This window comes from Scyliorhinus canicula, chromosome 7 (genome assembly GCF_902713615.1).
Source record: "Scyliorhinus canicula chromosome 7, sScyCan1.1, whole genome shotgun sequence".
In the NCBI taxonomy this organism is placed as follows: domain Eukaryota; kingdom Metazoa; phylum Chordata; class Chondrichthyes; order Carcharhiniformes; family Scyliorhinidae; genus Scyliorhinus; species Scyliorhinus canicula.
Genome location: NC_052152.1, coordinates 83,052,238 through 83,068,697, shown reverse-complemented (window position 1 = coordinate 83,068,697; position 16,460 = coordinate 83,052,238). Strand labels below are relative to the sequence as shown.

At 42.0% G+C, this 16,460-nt stretch overlaps 1 protein-coding gene and 1 long non-coding RNA gene across 2 annotated transcripts in view; one reads left to right on the top strand and one right to left on the bottom strand.

Annotated features, from left to right (window-relative positions):
* The window catches only part of tmem47 (transmembrane protein 47), an 83,087-nt gene extending 67,585 nt beyond the window's left edge, over positions 1-15,502 (top strand). Inside the window, exon 3 of the mRNA XM_038802282.1 lies at positions 14,257-15,502. Coding sequence (XP_038658210.1) covers positions 14,257-14,435 — 179 coding nt within the window. The 3' untranslated portion in view covers positions 14,436-15,502. The remainder of the gene's footprint in view (positions 1-14,256) is intronic.
* Positions 282-4,696, bottom strand: LOC119969080. Its single transcript, XR_005461294.1, has 2 exons — positions 4,180-4,696; positions 282-983 (listed from the first exon to the last, which is right to left on the bottom strand). It is a non-coding gene; the product is annotated as an uncharacterized LOC119969080 (long non-coding RNA).
* Positions 15,503-16,460: the final 958 nt, after the last annotated feature.

Sequence of the window (16,460 nt, the reverse complement as noted above, 5' to 3'; positions counted from 1 at the left end):
GCTAATTATGAAACTACAGAGGTACGACTTTGATCTAGTGTATTTGCTGGGCAAATACATAGTGGTTGCAGATGCACTTTCCAGAGCAACTGACAATAAGGAGCAGACAGACATATCTGAAATAGTACAGGGACAGGCCGATCTGGTGATGGAAACCCTGCCTGTATCGGACAACATTAATTTGACCCAGCAACAGTTAAGGAACGGTGATATATTTCCAAGTCAGGATGGTGAGTGTTAGGCTAAATCTCAGTTCAATGAGTGAGTCGACACAGTAAGGCTTCAATCAAGTAGATAGTTTTTTACTTAGGATTGTAACACGTACAGCCATCTGAGTTATGGCTGGAGAAGGCGCATTCTGCCGAGCCTCAAGTTACACACACTGATAAAGGTTGTTCCGCGCGCAATGGCCTTGGGCGGGTTACATAGCTGCCCACTCACAGTACTGTTGCTAACCTAAATGTTATCTAAACCGCCACCCCCATCGCCCTCCTTAGTCAGAGCTAGAAGCAGCTGCACAAATATACCTTACAATCCCTCCTTTGTCCTCTTATGAGGACAACAATTACTTCCCGCGCCCCCTATGTTTTGAAACGCGCGCAAAAATAAAAATAAAAACCCTTTTTGCCAAGCGTTCTATACCGCCTGGTTGGGTCCTGAGGTCTCAGGAAGGTGAGGACCCCCCAATCCTCTTGGCTCGACCCGCCGGAGTCTCAAGTCCTTCCCAGGGGCGGTGTACATTACATACAATTTTTGCCTTGCCCCTTATAACCCGCGCGTTTTTCTTTCGTTCCCTTCCCCCCCCCCAGTTTCACATTTCAGCTTCTAAGTATTCTTCTAGGAGGTAGTTCCTCCCGGTTGGCGAATGCCCTCAGCCCACGGGATTTTTCCGGGTTTTCTGATACACACCAGGTCCCCTTCTTTTATCGGACTCTCCTGTCCTTCTTCTCCGTCACCGTCCGCGTTGTTCACCTGTTGCGAAACTAAAGTGACCATGTTACCGAGCATTTTGATATATTGACTCATTTCAATTTCCCTATCTTCCCATGTTTGCACCCACTCCGGGTTGGTCTTGGGTCCTGGGTCGTTAAGAGGGTGATAATTCAAAACTTAAGATTTGTAAGTTCCAATTAAAATGCATCTTCAGCTGTGTGGACTGTTCATTACTTTATCAGAATTTAAAAGGCCAGAACTCGCAGGCAAACCAGCATGGGAGTGTCAAGACATCTTCTGGATTACACACAAAAGCTTGTTGAAAGGGTTGACTGTCTTGCAGAGACAAAAAGGGGGGTATAGTGGGTGCATAAATTGGAATGATGCCATTCGCATCTCGAAACTTGTTTTTAAATTTTTCACTCAAATGGCTGGGAGTAAAAGTTGGAGTGCTGCCAAATTCCCGTTATCAAGTTTTTCAGGGAACACAATATGTTATTGAAACTCATGGACATATTTCATTTACCCATCTGTTGTTTATAAGTCATTCTGCAATCTCATAATTAAAACATCTGCGTTGTGGGACAGTTTAGTTTCACCCTACTGATGATTTTTTGTGTCAGGGAAGTTTTAACCCTGAACTAATGAAACACCGGCTTGATCATATTTGTCACATGCACTTCAACCATCCCAACCTCCGCTGAACACCACAAAACCAATACTTTCCTATTCCTACACACGTGATCTCGCATCCTGACCAAAATTCTCTGTGTATCAAAATTACCCTTCAGTGACAATGCACAGACAACCCGAAGCTTTCAAATAATCACAGCTCGTAAAAAGTCAAGGTCTGAAGTCAAAGTCTGAATACAAAGACAGTGAATAGTTCAGAACAATGTTTAAATGCCTAAAACTCTCTCTCTCTCTCTCTCACTCTCTCTGTCTCTGGAACTCTTGTCGCTCTTTCTCTTTATCTAACTACCCCTGCCCTTCTCTGTCTCTCCCTGACTCGCTCTCTTTCGCTCTCTCAACTTTCGCTGTCTCTATCAGTCTCTCTCTCTCTCTCTACGTAACTCTCTCTACGTAACTCTGTCTGTCTCTCTTTGTCTAAAATGGAACAAAATTAAAATACAGAACAAAATTTGTCATTCTCCTTCGAAAACTTTATCTGTGTCATTCCATTTAAGTCAATTTCCACTGATTAATTTTAGAGGCATTAGCTTTTCTTAGAGATGTATATTTCTTTGTGCAGATGACCTGCTTGCTGAAATGGTTAAATTTTTGTACAGAATCAAAAGTGTTGGAGAACTTGGCATGGTGCCATCTCCGTCTACTATGTGACCTTAGACATTATCCATCCTTTCTTTCAATTTTCAATGTTCGTTATTTAACCGGTTTTTGGAAAGAGACATTACTGGATGTTTATTTTTCTTTTATTTCAAATGAGTTGAATTACTGCTGAATTTATCTGGACGGCTTGAAATGATCTGAAGTTATTCTCGACATGTATCCATTCTTAAGTTTCCAACCGTAACCTTGCACTGATCTTCCTCCCCATTTTTTCGTTCTGGGAGTGGAGGGGTTAGTCATTCTCAGATATTCCTGAACAAAACCAATTGAGTGTTTTAGCCCCTTTCTGATCTTTTGGACTTCTCTTAATTTGATTTTTTTTCTCTCCTTGAGACATTCCGGGACAGTTAGCCGTAATTGTTGGCAGTTTTGTGAGGTCTTTACACTATCTTTACCCACTTGATTGCTTTGTTTAAAGGAGTTAGAGCTCAATTCCTTTTAACCAGCCTGTCTTCCAAATGGTGTGAAGATTGAATTTATCATTTGTGCTTCTAACTTTATTTGTCTTATCTTTACTTCTGTGTATCTCACCATTTTTCTCTGTTCCACAGAAATCACACCCATCTTTGATCATTGTTTTTTTTAACCAGAGTATTTTGCTCTTCAAAAACCAAAAAAAATGTTTTAAACTGACTTTTTTACTCATTTGGCCTTGATACTAGATTTATTGGATGTTACCTCACCGTCTGTCCGCCTTGCCAAGTGATTCTAATTTTAGGCGGTCAAAGGTTTGACTACTCGCCTTGTCTACCGGCTCGAGCGGCGTCCAGCTCAGCAAATCCTTCCAGACTTAGACTAAATGTTACGGGTGAAAATATTCACACAAAGGCCTGAATATAGCTTAAACTCACATGGATTAATATACAGATTCAAGGCGGATAGCCTAATGACTTGGTTATTTTCCCATATGTGCCGTCCTTTTTTTTTAAGACGTTGGCTGTTTTAACTATTTCTTTCTCTGTCAATTTTATACCCAATTTTAATGCATTAGTTTTCCCCCAGTGGCCATTTTTCTTCTAAATTTTTATGCTCTTTTCGCGCGCTAATGTTACCGGACATTTATATTTCAAGGACATTTATATTTCAAGGACATTTATATTTCAAGTCTCTTATGAACCGGTGATAATAGATCCAAAACTGTTTTGTTTTCAATGCCCGACCTTCACGTGACAGATCTCTGTTCTTAATAACCAGTCTAAGGCAACAAAACAATTTTCCGATTCTAAGACTCTACTTCCTTCTCACTCTACTTCTGAGATCTGACAGTTTTTTAAGTAAAGACTTTGAGTAAATATTATCACTAATATTTGGTCGAAGGTAATAATTCTATTTCCTTCTCACTCTACTTCTGATATCTGACAGTTTTTTAAGTAAAGACTTTAAGTAAATATTATCACTAATATTTGGTCGAAGGTAATAACATGCCCTCTACTTCCTTCTCACTCTACTTCTGAGATCTGACAGTTTTTTAAGTAAAGACTCACTCTACTTCTGATATCTGACAGTTTTTTAAGTAAAGACTTTAAGTAAATATTATCACTAATATTTGGTCGAAGGTTATAACATGCCCTCTACTTCCTTCTCACTCTACTTCTGAGATCTGACAGTTTTTTAAGTAAAGACTCACTCTACTTCTGATATCTGACAGTTTTTTAAGTAAAGACTTTAAGTAAATATTATCACTAATATTTGGTCGAAGGTAATAACATGCCCTCTACTTCCTTCTCACTCTACTTCTGAGATCTGACAGTTTTTTAAGTAAAGACTCACTCTACTTCTGATATCTGACAGTTTTTTAAGTAAAGACTTTAAGTAAATATTATCACTAATATTTGGTCGAAGGTAATAACATTAATCTTACACCTTAAGGACTTTTAAGTTTAACTTAACACTTACGTGTCACAATCCCAAGGCGTTTGACGTCCGGCTATGGTCGTCTTCTATTTTTGTCTCCTTTTTCAATCACTGAGACAATTATTACACAATTTAAAATTTCAATTTTGGAGTTTTGATTTAACAGGTTTGACTCCGTACCTTCTTTTTAGCCGGCTTTTAATTGTCTCTGCGATCTTAAACGGAGTTGTGTTCGACTCCCCCCCCCCAACGTCGGGGTCACCAATTTGTTAGGCTAAATCTCAGTTCAATGAGTGAGTCGACACAGTAAGGCTTCAATCAAGTAGATAGTTTTTTACTTAGGATTGTAACACGTACAGCCATCTGAGTTATGGCTGGAGAAGGCGCATTCTGCCGAGCCTCAAGTTACACACACTGATAAAGGTTGTTCCGCGCGCAATGGCCTTGGGCGGGTTACATAGCTGCCCACTCACAGTACTGTTGCTAACCTAAATGTTATCTAAACCGCCACCCCCATCGCCCTCCTTAGTCAGAGCTAGAAGCAGCTGCACAAATATACCTTACATGAGTCACTTGGAGGGCAACCTCCAGGTGGTGGTGTTCCCATGTATCTTTTGCCCTTGTCCTTTTAGATGGTAGTGGTTGTGGGTTTGTGAGGAGTGATACAATGGAGTAAACTTTAGAAGGCAGAGTGAAAGGATGTGGCGATGCACACATCAAGATATAGGTGAATGTGTTGCCGTGCTCACCTTCACTGACTTGCTTGGACATCAAACATGGTTCTGTACAGAAAATGCTGCTGACCTCTTCTGCAACTCCGCACAGTGTATTTTGTGTCTCAGCAGCAAGTTTCTTTCTCCTGTTGCTGGGGAACCATATCACCGATTGTTCACAGCATCCAGCAGCACATCCAGGGAGATATCAGTGAAATAGATCACAGCTTTTGCTCACACTTCCAGTTCTCTGACAACCTACTCCAAGTCCTTCTACTAACATGTTTCGATTATCCTTTTAAACACTGGCGTTGAGATGGTTATCATGTGGTTCCACATCACTGTTGATGAATGGACAGGTTAACCCACAAGTAAAATTATAATGAGGTGGCTGAGTGAAAAAGCTATTGATGGACATGCTGCACCTACTTACAGGTTTCCAGTATGTTACAGGACCTCACCTGAATTCCAGTGCTTAACAAGTCTAAATTAAGCTCCAAAATAACTAAAGATTGGAGGGTAAGAAAGTTAGATGACCTCAGAAAGAAAGTTATTTAATTTCTGAATACATTTAGACCTCTGCCATTTTGCTCAGAATGATATTAAATATAATCACATTCACACTGGTGGGCAAAAGAACATCCATGTGTGTTTTATGAATGTAAGCTGCGATGTGTCTTCAACACAGGTTCCTGGAAAGCTCTTCTTAATAACTTACATAGTACCTCTGAGGCAATAAGTCATCTCCATGTGTTTCACAGAAGCAAAATCATGCGTCCAAGCAATAGTGTGAAGTTCGATGAAGATTCCTAAAGACTGGTTTGGAGAGGCTTTGAAAAGATTTTTGAAAGTATGCACAGACTTAGGAAAGCAGTCTCGTTTGGAGAAAACGTTCTAAAATGTGTGGCCAAGGTAACTGAATATTCAAACAAAGAACAAAGAAAATTACATGAAGTGGAGATGCCGGCGTTGGACTGGGGTGAGAACAGTAAAAAGTCTTACAACACCAGGTTAAAGTCCAACAGGTTTGTTTCAAACACGAGCTTTCGGAGCACTGCTCCTTCCTCAGGTCACCTGAGTAAAGTACAGCACAGGAACAGGCCCTTCGGCCCTCCAAGCCTGCGCCGACCATGCTGCCCGTCTAAACTAAAATCTTCTACACTTCCTGGGTCCGTATCCCTCTATTTCCTTCCTATTCATGTATTTGTCAAGATGCCCCTTAAATAAATTCAACTGATATAAATAACGCAGAGGGAAAACAATTGAGCAAAGGTAGTCAGAAACAAGAAGGGACACTGCTACTGTAGATCACAGAATCATAGAATGTACAGTGCAGAAGGAGGCCATTCGGCCCATCGAGTCTGCACCGGCACCTTAGGAAAGAGCACCCCACTTAAGCTCAGGCCTCCACCCTAACCCCATAACCCAGCAACCCCACCTAATCTTTTTGGACACTAAGAGCAATTTATCGTCGCCACCCACCTAACCTGCACATCATTGGACTGTGGGAAGAAACCGGAACACCCGGAGGAACTCCCCGCAGACACAGGGAGAACGTGCAGACAGTGACCAAGCCGGGGATCGTACCTGGGACCGTGGAGCTGTGAAGCAACTGTACTAACCACTGTGCTACCGTGCTGCCCCTATGTATGGGTAGAAAAGGTTACACATGTAGGGATAGGTGAGGCCATGGAGTGACCTGTCGATGATGGTGCAAATTTTGAATTTAATAATTTGGGAGCTGGGAACCAATAGAAGTTGGTACATGTAGGTTAATGCAGGATAGAATGGAGAAACAACTCAGGAAAACTTTCAGGAAATGGTTAGCAAAGATGATTCTGAAAGTAGCAAAGGCATAGATGAAGGTTTTAGTTGAGGTGAGAAATGTTGCAAAAGTGGGAATTGGCAATCTTGGTATTGGAGAAAGTATACAGTTATCAGATCAACTCGGTGTCAAATGAAAGATTGCGATTATGAATTGTCCAATTCAACTTGAACAAGGAATTTAGGAATGGGATGAAACCAAGGGCCAGGATGCAGAATTTATAACCGTTATGTTGGAAGGTTTATGATTAGACAATGTTAAGTTCGAGAACTATCCACATTGTGGCAACAATACTGATTTATAGAGTCAAAGCTGGTTGTGCAGAACAAGTGCAGATGCTTGGAAGCTGATCCACCACAATGGACAATGCCTGAAAGGAAGTAAAGTGTATTTAACTATGTATCACAAGTTATTGTAATGTACTGAATTAAGAGAAAAATTAATTTCTTGAATTTGAAATCCCATTTTCCTGCTTCGGAATATTTCAGATGGTATGATTGCATTTGATATAAATTGGGCAATCAGATATGAAACCTGTTAAATGTTTTTGTTGAATTTTGCAACAGGAATGCGCATCTGCACATTCAGTGGTTGAGTTTTGAAGTTTAATTGTCAAAGTGATTTGCTCAATACGCATAGAATATGCACTGTGCTTGACTTTCAGATCAAGGGTATATTTGTATGCATGGAGAGCAAAATTTGAACAGTTTTAATATTTAATGGAGACTTATTTGCCCCACTTGGTGCAACTTTCTGTTCTCAGTTCTGATACATTCCGACCAGGAGAAAGTAATTTTGAATTACAATTTAATAATGCCAATTTATGTATGTTCATTATCTTGTGTACCAGTGAATTACATTGACGCAGAAGGTCACAGTTTAAGAAACTGGTCTGCATGATTTAACCAATCTCAACCAGGGCAGTAGTGGCTTTGACATTTTTGATTTAAGGAGGAGTCAATTGCACATGGGTCTCCATTCATCTTTGGCATCTCATAACTTGCTACATATTTGATTGCTGGTTGACAACTAAATTGGGTTCAGCTATGATGCTGTCCAGTGGTTTTGTAGCCTGCCAGGTTCACCGTCTAGCTAAGAAAAGCAAAATACCGCGGATGCTGGAAGTAAAAACAGAGAATGCTGGAAAGACTCTTTAGGCCCTGCAGCATCTGTGGCGAAAGGGACAGGGGGCAATTTTTCTGGCCATGTTGCATCTGGCGCCAATCCTGCTAAATTGGGAGAATAGTGGGAGAACCCATTCTCCCAGCCGCTCCAGCTGGCATCATCAGGATCTTGCCCAGAAAGGACGAGAACCTGATCACACCTCATTTTCAATTATTTAAATCTCATTAGCGAGATTAAAGTAGAATGCACTGGCCCCCCCGGTAGTCACCCCCCCCCCCCCCCCCCCCCCCCCCAAAAAAGCGGGAGGTCACATGGGCATCATTCAGTACTGCTCTCCAAAAGTGGGACCAGGTGCCATGGAGGGAGAGCAAGGAGGCAAGTACCTTCAGGCAGTACAAGGGCATAGTAGCTGTGGGGTTGTCCTTAGGGGAGCTGGGGGTTGGGGGCACGAGGGGACCAGGTCGGGCGTTGTCATTCGACTGGTGCTGCTTTTGGTATGTGAAGCCTTGAGGCCAGTTTCATTTCATGTGAACACCCGAAACAGGGCAAATCATAGCTGCAGTCTGTCTGTCCTGCAAAACTCTCACTGGTCAGACATGCTGCAGCTTGTCTCTTGAAAGTCAATTTTCCTCTTTGTACTTGCTTGTTTCAAATCCATTTCACTCCCTACTGACTGTGAGCAGCCTCTAGTTTGGCAGCTGAATGCTATCTCAAAGGAGGGATTAGCCTTGTTAGTTGTGTTGGCACTTGATGGTCCATGAACTCTGAAGTGCCTCGTGAAAGAGCAGGTGCCTTGTCTAAGATACATTTTTCTAGACTAGATATCCTGTAACCTTTGATGCCTGAACAGTGTGCCTGTACTGTGGTTCATTAGCACCATAGAGGCATCTGGAAACACTCATACATTAAAGGGGTTTCACCACTGAGCACCCTTTCGTGGCCACAGGTTGACTATCCGAATGAGCTGCAGAGAGCTGGGCACAATCTCTCTGATGTTGCTGGTAGTGGCCTGGGGTCTCGGGGCTCCTGATCTGGACGGGAGTGAGTGTGCAGAGCAAAGGTTATCAGCACAAATGGCTTGCTGGATGCCAATCAGAGAAAGAAGGTGGGGCAGTCAAACTAAGGGCAGTAAAGCGTTGCAATCTTGAACTCCCCATCGAGCTTAAAGGCACAGGTAAAGCTCTTGTTGTCCAGGTAACATTGTATGCGATAGCATGACAGCAATGAAGTCTATGGTTGTCCAAGGCTGGGTATCGAATGCACATAGTTGTATCTCCCCTCGTTGACTCTGTTAGGTCTTGTGTCCTTTCACAGTCCAGCAATTCACGCGACTATAACCACTTGGCTATCATCATTATATCTTACCCTTCTTAGCTGCATCACTCTCCAAGTCTGGGCCAGGGGAAGAATCATTCAATGGCAAGAGCTGAGGGTCATGGGTCAGGTAGATTGCATGGTGGCCGAGGTCAGCTTCCAGGATCATGAGAACAAGGGGCTGTAGGTTGGGGTAGGGTGGGGGCAGGGGTGCAGTTGAGGGCCCCAGGTTGGATCACCTTACTGACTGTCTCCTTCCTTCTCCACATCCTACCAGATTAGAAATGAATTTTGGGATTGAGCCAGTTGAGGTATCTAGCGTCCTAATAGTCACAGCCGAGATGGACAGATACCATTGACTGCATCAGGACCAACACAAGCTGGAGCCTGCACAACAGTGACAGGGGGTTGCCATTCAGGCCCAAGACGCAGCCGCCCATCAGGCTGAGGAGGAGACCAGAAGGTACACCGATGATAAGCTATGGTGTACAGGACTTGATGGTCCTTCAATGAGTTTATGGGCATCATGTGCCGCAGAGGACTGTGACTCACCAGGGAAACAGTGCAGCACCTGTGCTACATCATCTCAAATGTGGCACCCCTTGGAGGAGATGGTCTCCCAGTGGCTGTGAAGGATGGCTGCCCTCAAATTCTATGCAACTGGCTCATTCCAGGCTCGAGCAAGGACCAGTGCGGCCTCTTGCAATTGTCAGCCCAAAGGTGCATTTGGGAGGTGACGGATACTCAACTACAGTGATGTCAACTACATCACTTTCAAACTGGACTGGACCCACCAAGATGCCGGGGCTGCAAGATTCGCCATCATCGCCAGGATGCCCAAGGTCCAAGGGGCCATCGATGGCACACATGTCGCCCTGCAAGCAGAGTGGCATGAGGGAGTGCTCTTTATTAACAAGTGTGACCAGCATCTCAGGATTATTATGTTCTTGTACAGAGATAATTACTGAGTTGGCGCACTCTTTGTCATTTCTTTGGGGGCCTCACGGTAGCATGGTGGTTAGCATCAATGCTTCACAGCTCCAGGGTCCCAGGTTCGATTCCCGGCTGGGTCACTGTCTGTGTGGAGTCTGCACGTCCTCCCCGTGTGTGCGTGGGTTTCCTCCGGGTGCTCCGGTTTCCTCCCACAGTCCAAAGATGTGCGGGTTAGGTGGATTGGCCATGCTAAATTGCCCGTAGTGTAAGGTTAATGGGGGAATTGTTGGGTTATGGGTATACGGGTTACGTGGGTTTAAGTAGGGTGATCATTGTTCGGCACAACATCGAGGGCCGAAGGGCCTGTTCTGTGCTGTACTGTTCTATGTTCTATGTTCTTTCTGTTTCTCGTTGATCCTCTTAATTTTGGTAAATCTGGTCAATCTGTGTGATAGTTCTGAACTTCTGTAGATACATCTACTGTGATTGTATCTTTGCTCTGAACATCATTCTGTACATTGACATTTAACTCATTCACTGTTTGTGTCAGTTTCGATGAATGTAAACGTTCATATACATCCTCACCTTGTTGTTCAGCAACAGGTTGTTTCAGTTTTAGAAGTGCTCGTCTATTCCCCCTTAAAACCTCTCCTTACTCAGTTATCACAGTATAGGACCTTGTCCATCTTTTCTGCAATACCTTAGCACATTTTGACCAGCCATCAGGATCCTCCACTCTCACCATGTCATTTACCCCTTAGTGTCAAAAAGGTTAGGTAGTGTTACTGGGATAGGGCAAAGGCGTGGGCCCAAGGGTCGGTGCAGACTTGATGGGCCGAATGGCCTCCTTCTGCACTGTAGGGATTCTGAACTATTCTATTCGCTCCTCCGAGATGTTCTCTTGGATGGCAAGGGTGGGGCACGACTCCAGAAGGCCCGGTCTCATCAGATTGTGAGCCTGCAAGACAAGAATCAAGAGTTTAGTGAGAGGGGAAGACAAAGGTCTGGGAAATCAACAACTCACTTCAGGTCATCTGGATAAAGTTGCAGTGGATCCTCACTTCTCTGGTGGAGGCCAACTTTGCCGTTGATCACTGCTCATTCCTTGGCCACCCGCACCTTCTTTAGGACCCTTTCCTCATAGGGGGTGAGGACTCACAATTCGGGGACATTCCTTTCGTCTTCTCCCTCTCCCTCTTATTATGGACTATCTTCTCCTGCAGGGACAAAAAGAGGACGTTGTGAACCACATGCCTGCTGCGTCAGGGGATATATAGCAGGTGACGTGTGGGCTCACGCCTACACAAAAAGGGGTAATGATGATGTCAGGGGGATTCTGCGGAAGAAACTGGCAGGTTAGTTGTTGGGAGGAAGTGAGGTGTCTGTGAGTGGATTTGGGAGGCGGTACAGAATACAGGGGTGACAGGCAGGACTGATGCCAGGAGGCATGAGGCGGTAACTTACCTTTGCAGCTCAAAGGAGGTAATTCATCTTCTTCCTACAATGGATAACAGTCCTCCTTGTCATGCTGCTGGAACTAACTTCAGCTGCCACTGCTTTCCAGGTGGGATTTGTCACAATGCTCTGGGTCCCCTATCCCTTTGTGTGCAGGATGCCCCACCTCTCCTTCACAGCATCCAGAAGCTTGTCCAGGTCTCTATGCTGCTATCCTCCTGGCTTGACTGGGAGTGAGTGCTGAGGAACTGTTTAAATGCTGCTCCCCTTGTTGGCAGTGAAGAGCTGAGTCCCGGGTCAGGCAAATCAGACAACTGGGGACTCAGCCTCGGCGTAACTCATGTGAGGGACCATTTTTTGCATCATGTGTGGGTGAATTGTGATCTGGATTGCGCCGATCCACCCAATGGGAACCACCATGCGCCGGGGAATAGCCAATTGTTTGTCGGCATTGCGAGAGCCGGGAAACACATGGTTAAAAGCGCTCTCTATGGGACTTTGTTCCCATTTGGTTGAATCTGGCCCTTTGCAACTTTCAACAGTAATCGTTCCGAGTTAATGTTTCAAGTCCGATATGACTCTTCTTCAGAAGAAGAGTTGAAAGAGTGCTCCGAAGGAGAGTCGAAGAAGAAACATCAACATTGCACCTCTCTTTACAGATGCTGCCAAACCTGCTGAGTTTTTCCAGCATTCTCTGTGTTTATTTTAGATTCACCATCCAGGTTGACAAATTGATGCATGCTAAAGGGTCATATTCCCAAATCTCAGCTTGACTTAAGCATTTTCAAAAACAGACTGTTTTATAAAGTGCCTTTAACACTGTAAAAGTTCCCAAAGCGTTTATCAGGAGTATTTGACACCAAAACATAAGAGGTGACCTCGGAGAGATGAAAGACAGGTTTTAAGGAGTGTCTTAAGGGAGGAAACTAAAGTAAAGAGGTGTAGAGGGTTAGGGAAGGAATTCCAGGGCTTAAGGCCTTAGCAGCCGAAGGCACCTTTCGTGGAGTGATTAAAATTAGGAATGTTCAAAAGTCAGAGAGGGAAGAATGCAGATGTCCCAGAGAGTTTTAGGGCTGGAGAAGATTATAAAGATGGGAAGGATATGGAGGGAATTGAAAACAAGAATAAGGATTTCAAGGAGACAGTTAAGCGCAGATATATAGCAGCAGTATGAGATCTTCCATCTACGTTAATGCATATAAAACCTCATGGAACCTGGTGAAGATAGTTACCAAAACAAAAGTTATGTTTGTGTTGGCAACGTCTTCCATCTTGTGCAGAGTTCTTAAGAAGGGCTGAGACTGTGGTCATATAGTTCACAGAATAGACTGGAAGATGGAAATCATCTCAATAATGTTCATATATTCAAATCTTTACATGCAGAAGAGATGTCTTTGGGTTTTTTTGTGTAAATTTCTAACTTCAAATATGTATCTGCCTTGGGATGAGTGGGAGAAGTTAGGAAAATTAGACCCTTTCTATTAAGTTTATCAACTGACTCGAATGGTGAGGGAAAACTGAAATAATAACAATGGAAATTGATGTGCATTTATTATACTTAGTGACCCAACCCAACTGCTCTATTTAATAGAATATATACAAGTGGGACAGAGAGAAGGTGGCTCTTGAAGTAAAACGTTAAATTTTTTTTGACAAATCAATATAATAATGATATCTCAAATTCTAACGTTAATTTTTAGGTTTAATGTAAAGTTACATTTTCACTTTTAATGATTTTCAGTGACAACTGCGCAATGTGTTAAATAATATAATAATAGCTTATTGTCACAAGTAGGCTTCAATTAAGTTACTGTGAAAAGCCCCTAATCGCCAAATTTCGGTGCCTGTTCGGGGAGGCTTGTGCGGGAATTGAACCCGTGCTGCTGGCCTTGTTCTGCATTACAAGCCAGCTGTTTAGTCCACTGTGCTAAACCAGCCCCTGGTTTATGTTTCTGGTTTATGGTAATATATACACAATACTGGAATATTTCTCCACTTTGTTGCTGAATGTTATAAATAAAAGGTATTATGTAGTGTTATGGGCCAGAGTTTAGAGAATCCCAAAGTGTATCATGGAGTTCACCTGACCCACAACTTTTAATAGTTTGTGGTATGGTGAGCACACGGCCCACTCTACAGGTATGGTACAGCAGAAATGGAAAAGTATTTTTTAAAGCAAAACAATGTTTATTCTATGAACTCAAGTTAACCTTTTTAAAACATACAGTGAACATCTTCCCAACCATCACTTCAGATACACCCCCCAAAGAATAACACTAAGTAATCCTTAGACTTTCCTTTTAACATCCATAAGACAAAATTAATCCTTTGTACAGAAAGACATCAGGCTTAACTTCACTACTGAGAACAGTTACCACATTGAAATCAGCAAATGGACATTCATAAGCTTGCAGAGATTCACACACATCCTGCTGTGGTTGCAGCTTCTCCAAAACTAAAATGAAACTAAACCCACCCTGCAGCAAAAAGCCTAAAGCAAAAGTAAAAAGCTGACAGACAGCCCAGCTCCTCCCACTCTATGACATCACTGCAGTAATAAACACCCATTTCTTAAAGATACTCTCACTGCAGATACTTATCGCCACACCCATTTACAAACACCCATTTCGAAAAGGTATTCTCATATGACAGTAGGTTGAAGACAAGAGAGCCAATATTAAAATGTTCCATTCTTTATATTTGTGGCCAAAGAAACATATGGCACTTGTTTTAACCACATGTATTTCTTTGCAGTTGTTCTCCAAGTATGTGGACTCATTTTGTATCCAATCAAGTTTGTGGAGACAGCAACCATGCGAACATATCATGAGTTCAACTGGGGTTATGGAATTGCCTGGGGAGCCACCATCTTTTCATTTGGGGGAGCCGTTCTCTACTGCTTAAACCCGAAGAACTATGATGACTACTACTAGAACAGAACTGATTCCACTGACAGATTTAAAGTAGAGCTCACCACCTATTCTCTCAGTTGAAGTGTGGTATTTAACCTGTTCTATTAATGCACTATCCACTTTGGCTATAACGAAGATAATTGCTTTCAATCCTGCACCAACACTTAAGGAACTCTGGAAAAACGTTTTGGCTGAAATTTCTGTACCTTGGCAGTTCATATATGGACAGCAGAAATGCAGACCTCTGATAGCGTCATATCATCTAAGGCCAATCACAAAGAAGCTTGGCTTACAATGATGAATATTAAACAAAAACCACAACTGCAAGTTGTTCACTTCAATCTGTCTGCTCGAAAGAATCTAACCCTGAGTGTGTTTTGTGTTTCCTGTATTGAGGCTGGGAACTTGTACCTCATATTTGGATTTGGTTCAGATAAAGTATGTCAATTGATGATTGTTCTGTGGTAACTTTAGTAAAGCTGCATGCTTGTATCCATCTACTAATATTCGGCAACATCTTCTGTAAACGTAGTGTCCTAATGCAAACTAGAATTATATTACTCATGTTTATAATTATTACAATGCATTTGGAACACAATGCAGTTCTAATGTTATGCGGAAGTTCCATTTGTATTGTCAAAATAAAACTGCAGTATTTTATCTATCATTTTCTTATGCCTACAAATGAATTTTATGAAGTATCTTTAAAAATAAACAATATAGATGAGAATTTTGAAAGTTGAAAAGCCAGAGAGGACCTTGTATACTATTGTAAGCACTCTAATTTATTTGAGCAACTACTGTATTTTTATATAGACCTCTGCACACAACTTCCAGAATATTGTATACTATTCCTTAAACTGTGCCTAAAAAAACTTATTTTGACTTGTATCTAAGATAAATATCATATTTCCAGTTATTTGTTACCTCTTTCTTTCACTGTATCTTTCCTTCTAAAATAATATCAAAAATATGTTTAGTTATTATAAATGCATATTTTGGGAAGGAAATTGAGTTCCAGCTGCAAAATACAGCATCAGTACAATGAATCAGTAGAACTGTGCAGAATAAATGGCCTGTATATCCTATTTTTTCATTTTATCATTATTTTCTAAAAGATAATTCCCAAGGATTTTTAGAGATTTGATTGTGCGATTTATCTAAAAACATTGCCAAGAACTAGGCTTTCTCTTAAATGGATATTAACAGGATATGCTGAATCTCATCAATTTTTCCTTCAATCGTACGTTTCAAAATTGATGTTCTCAGCAACAAACGTTCCCTTGGCAAGTACATCAACTCCAACAAACAGGACACACAAATTAGCCAATAAACGTGCTCCAGCCAAAACAACTGTGGATGCTGTTGTGCCTTCTGTAATATAATATAATTACGCTTCATATCACTGGCAGTCTGCCTGACTCACTTTTTTAATACAATCAGCAATGGGTAAAATATTAGGACTGATATTTGTTACTGATATTTGTGACAGAGCCAATGCATAGCCATTTCACCAATTGATTTTTATAAGAATAGGAGTGGGACATTAAGCTCCTTGAGACTATTCTGCTATTCAATGTGATCATGGCTAAACTATGACATATACCTGTCATTGCCTCGTATCCATTGATACCTTTGGTTTAAAAAAATCTCCTAACCTCAGATTTAAAATTAACAATTGATCCATCATCAATTGTACATTGCACAAGAGAGATCCAAACTTCTACAACACTTTGTGTGTCATGTCTAAATTTGGTTTTTAGACTGTGCACTAGATCTAGATTCTTCAACCAGCAGTCTTTGTTCCTGTTTCCCTTAATCTTCTTAAAACTTCAATTAAAAATCAACTCTTAATCTTATAAATTTCATGGGCTACACTGCTAGAATCATAGAATTTACAGTGCAGTAGGAGGCCATTTGGCCCATTGAGTCTGCACTTGCCTATGGAAAGAGCACCCTACTGAATCCCATGCCTCTAACCTTATCGCTGTAACCCAGTTACCCCACCCAACCTTTTGGACAATAAGGGCAATTTAGCATGGCCAA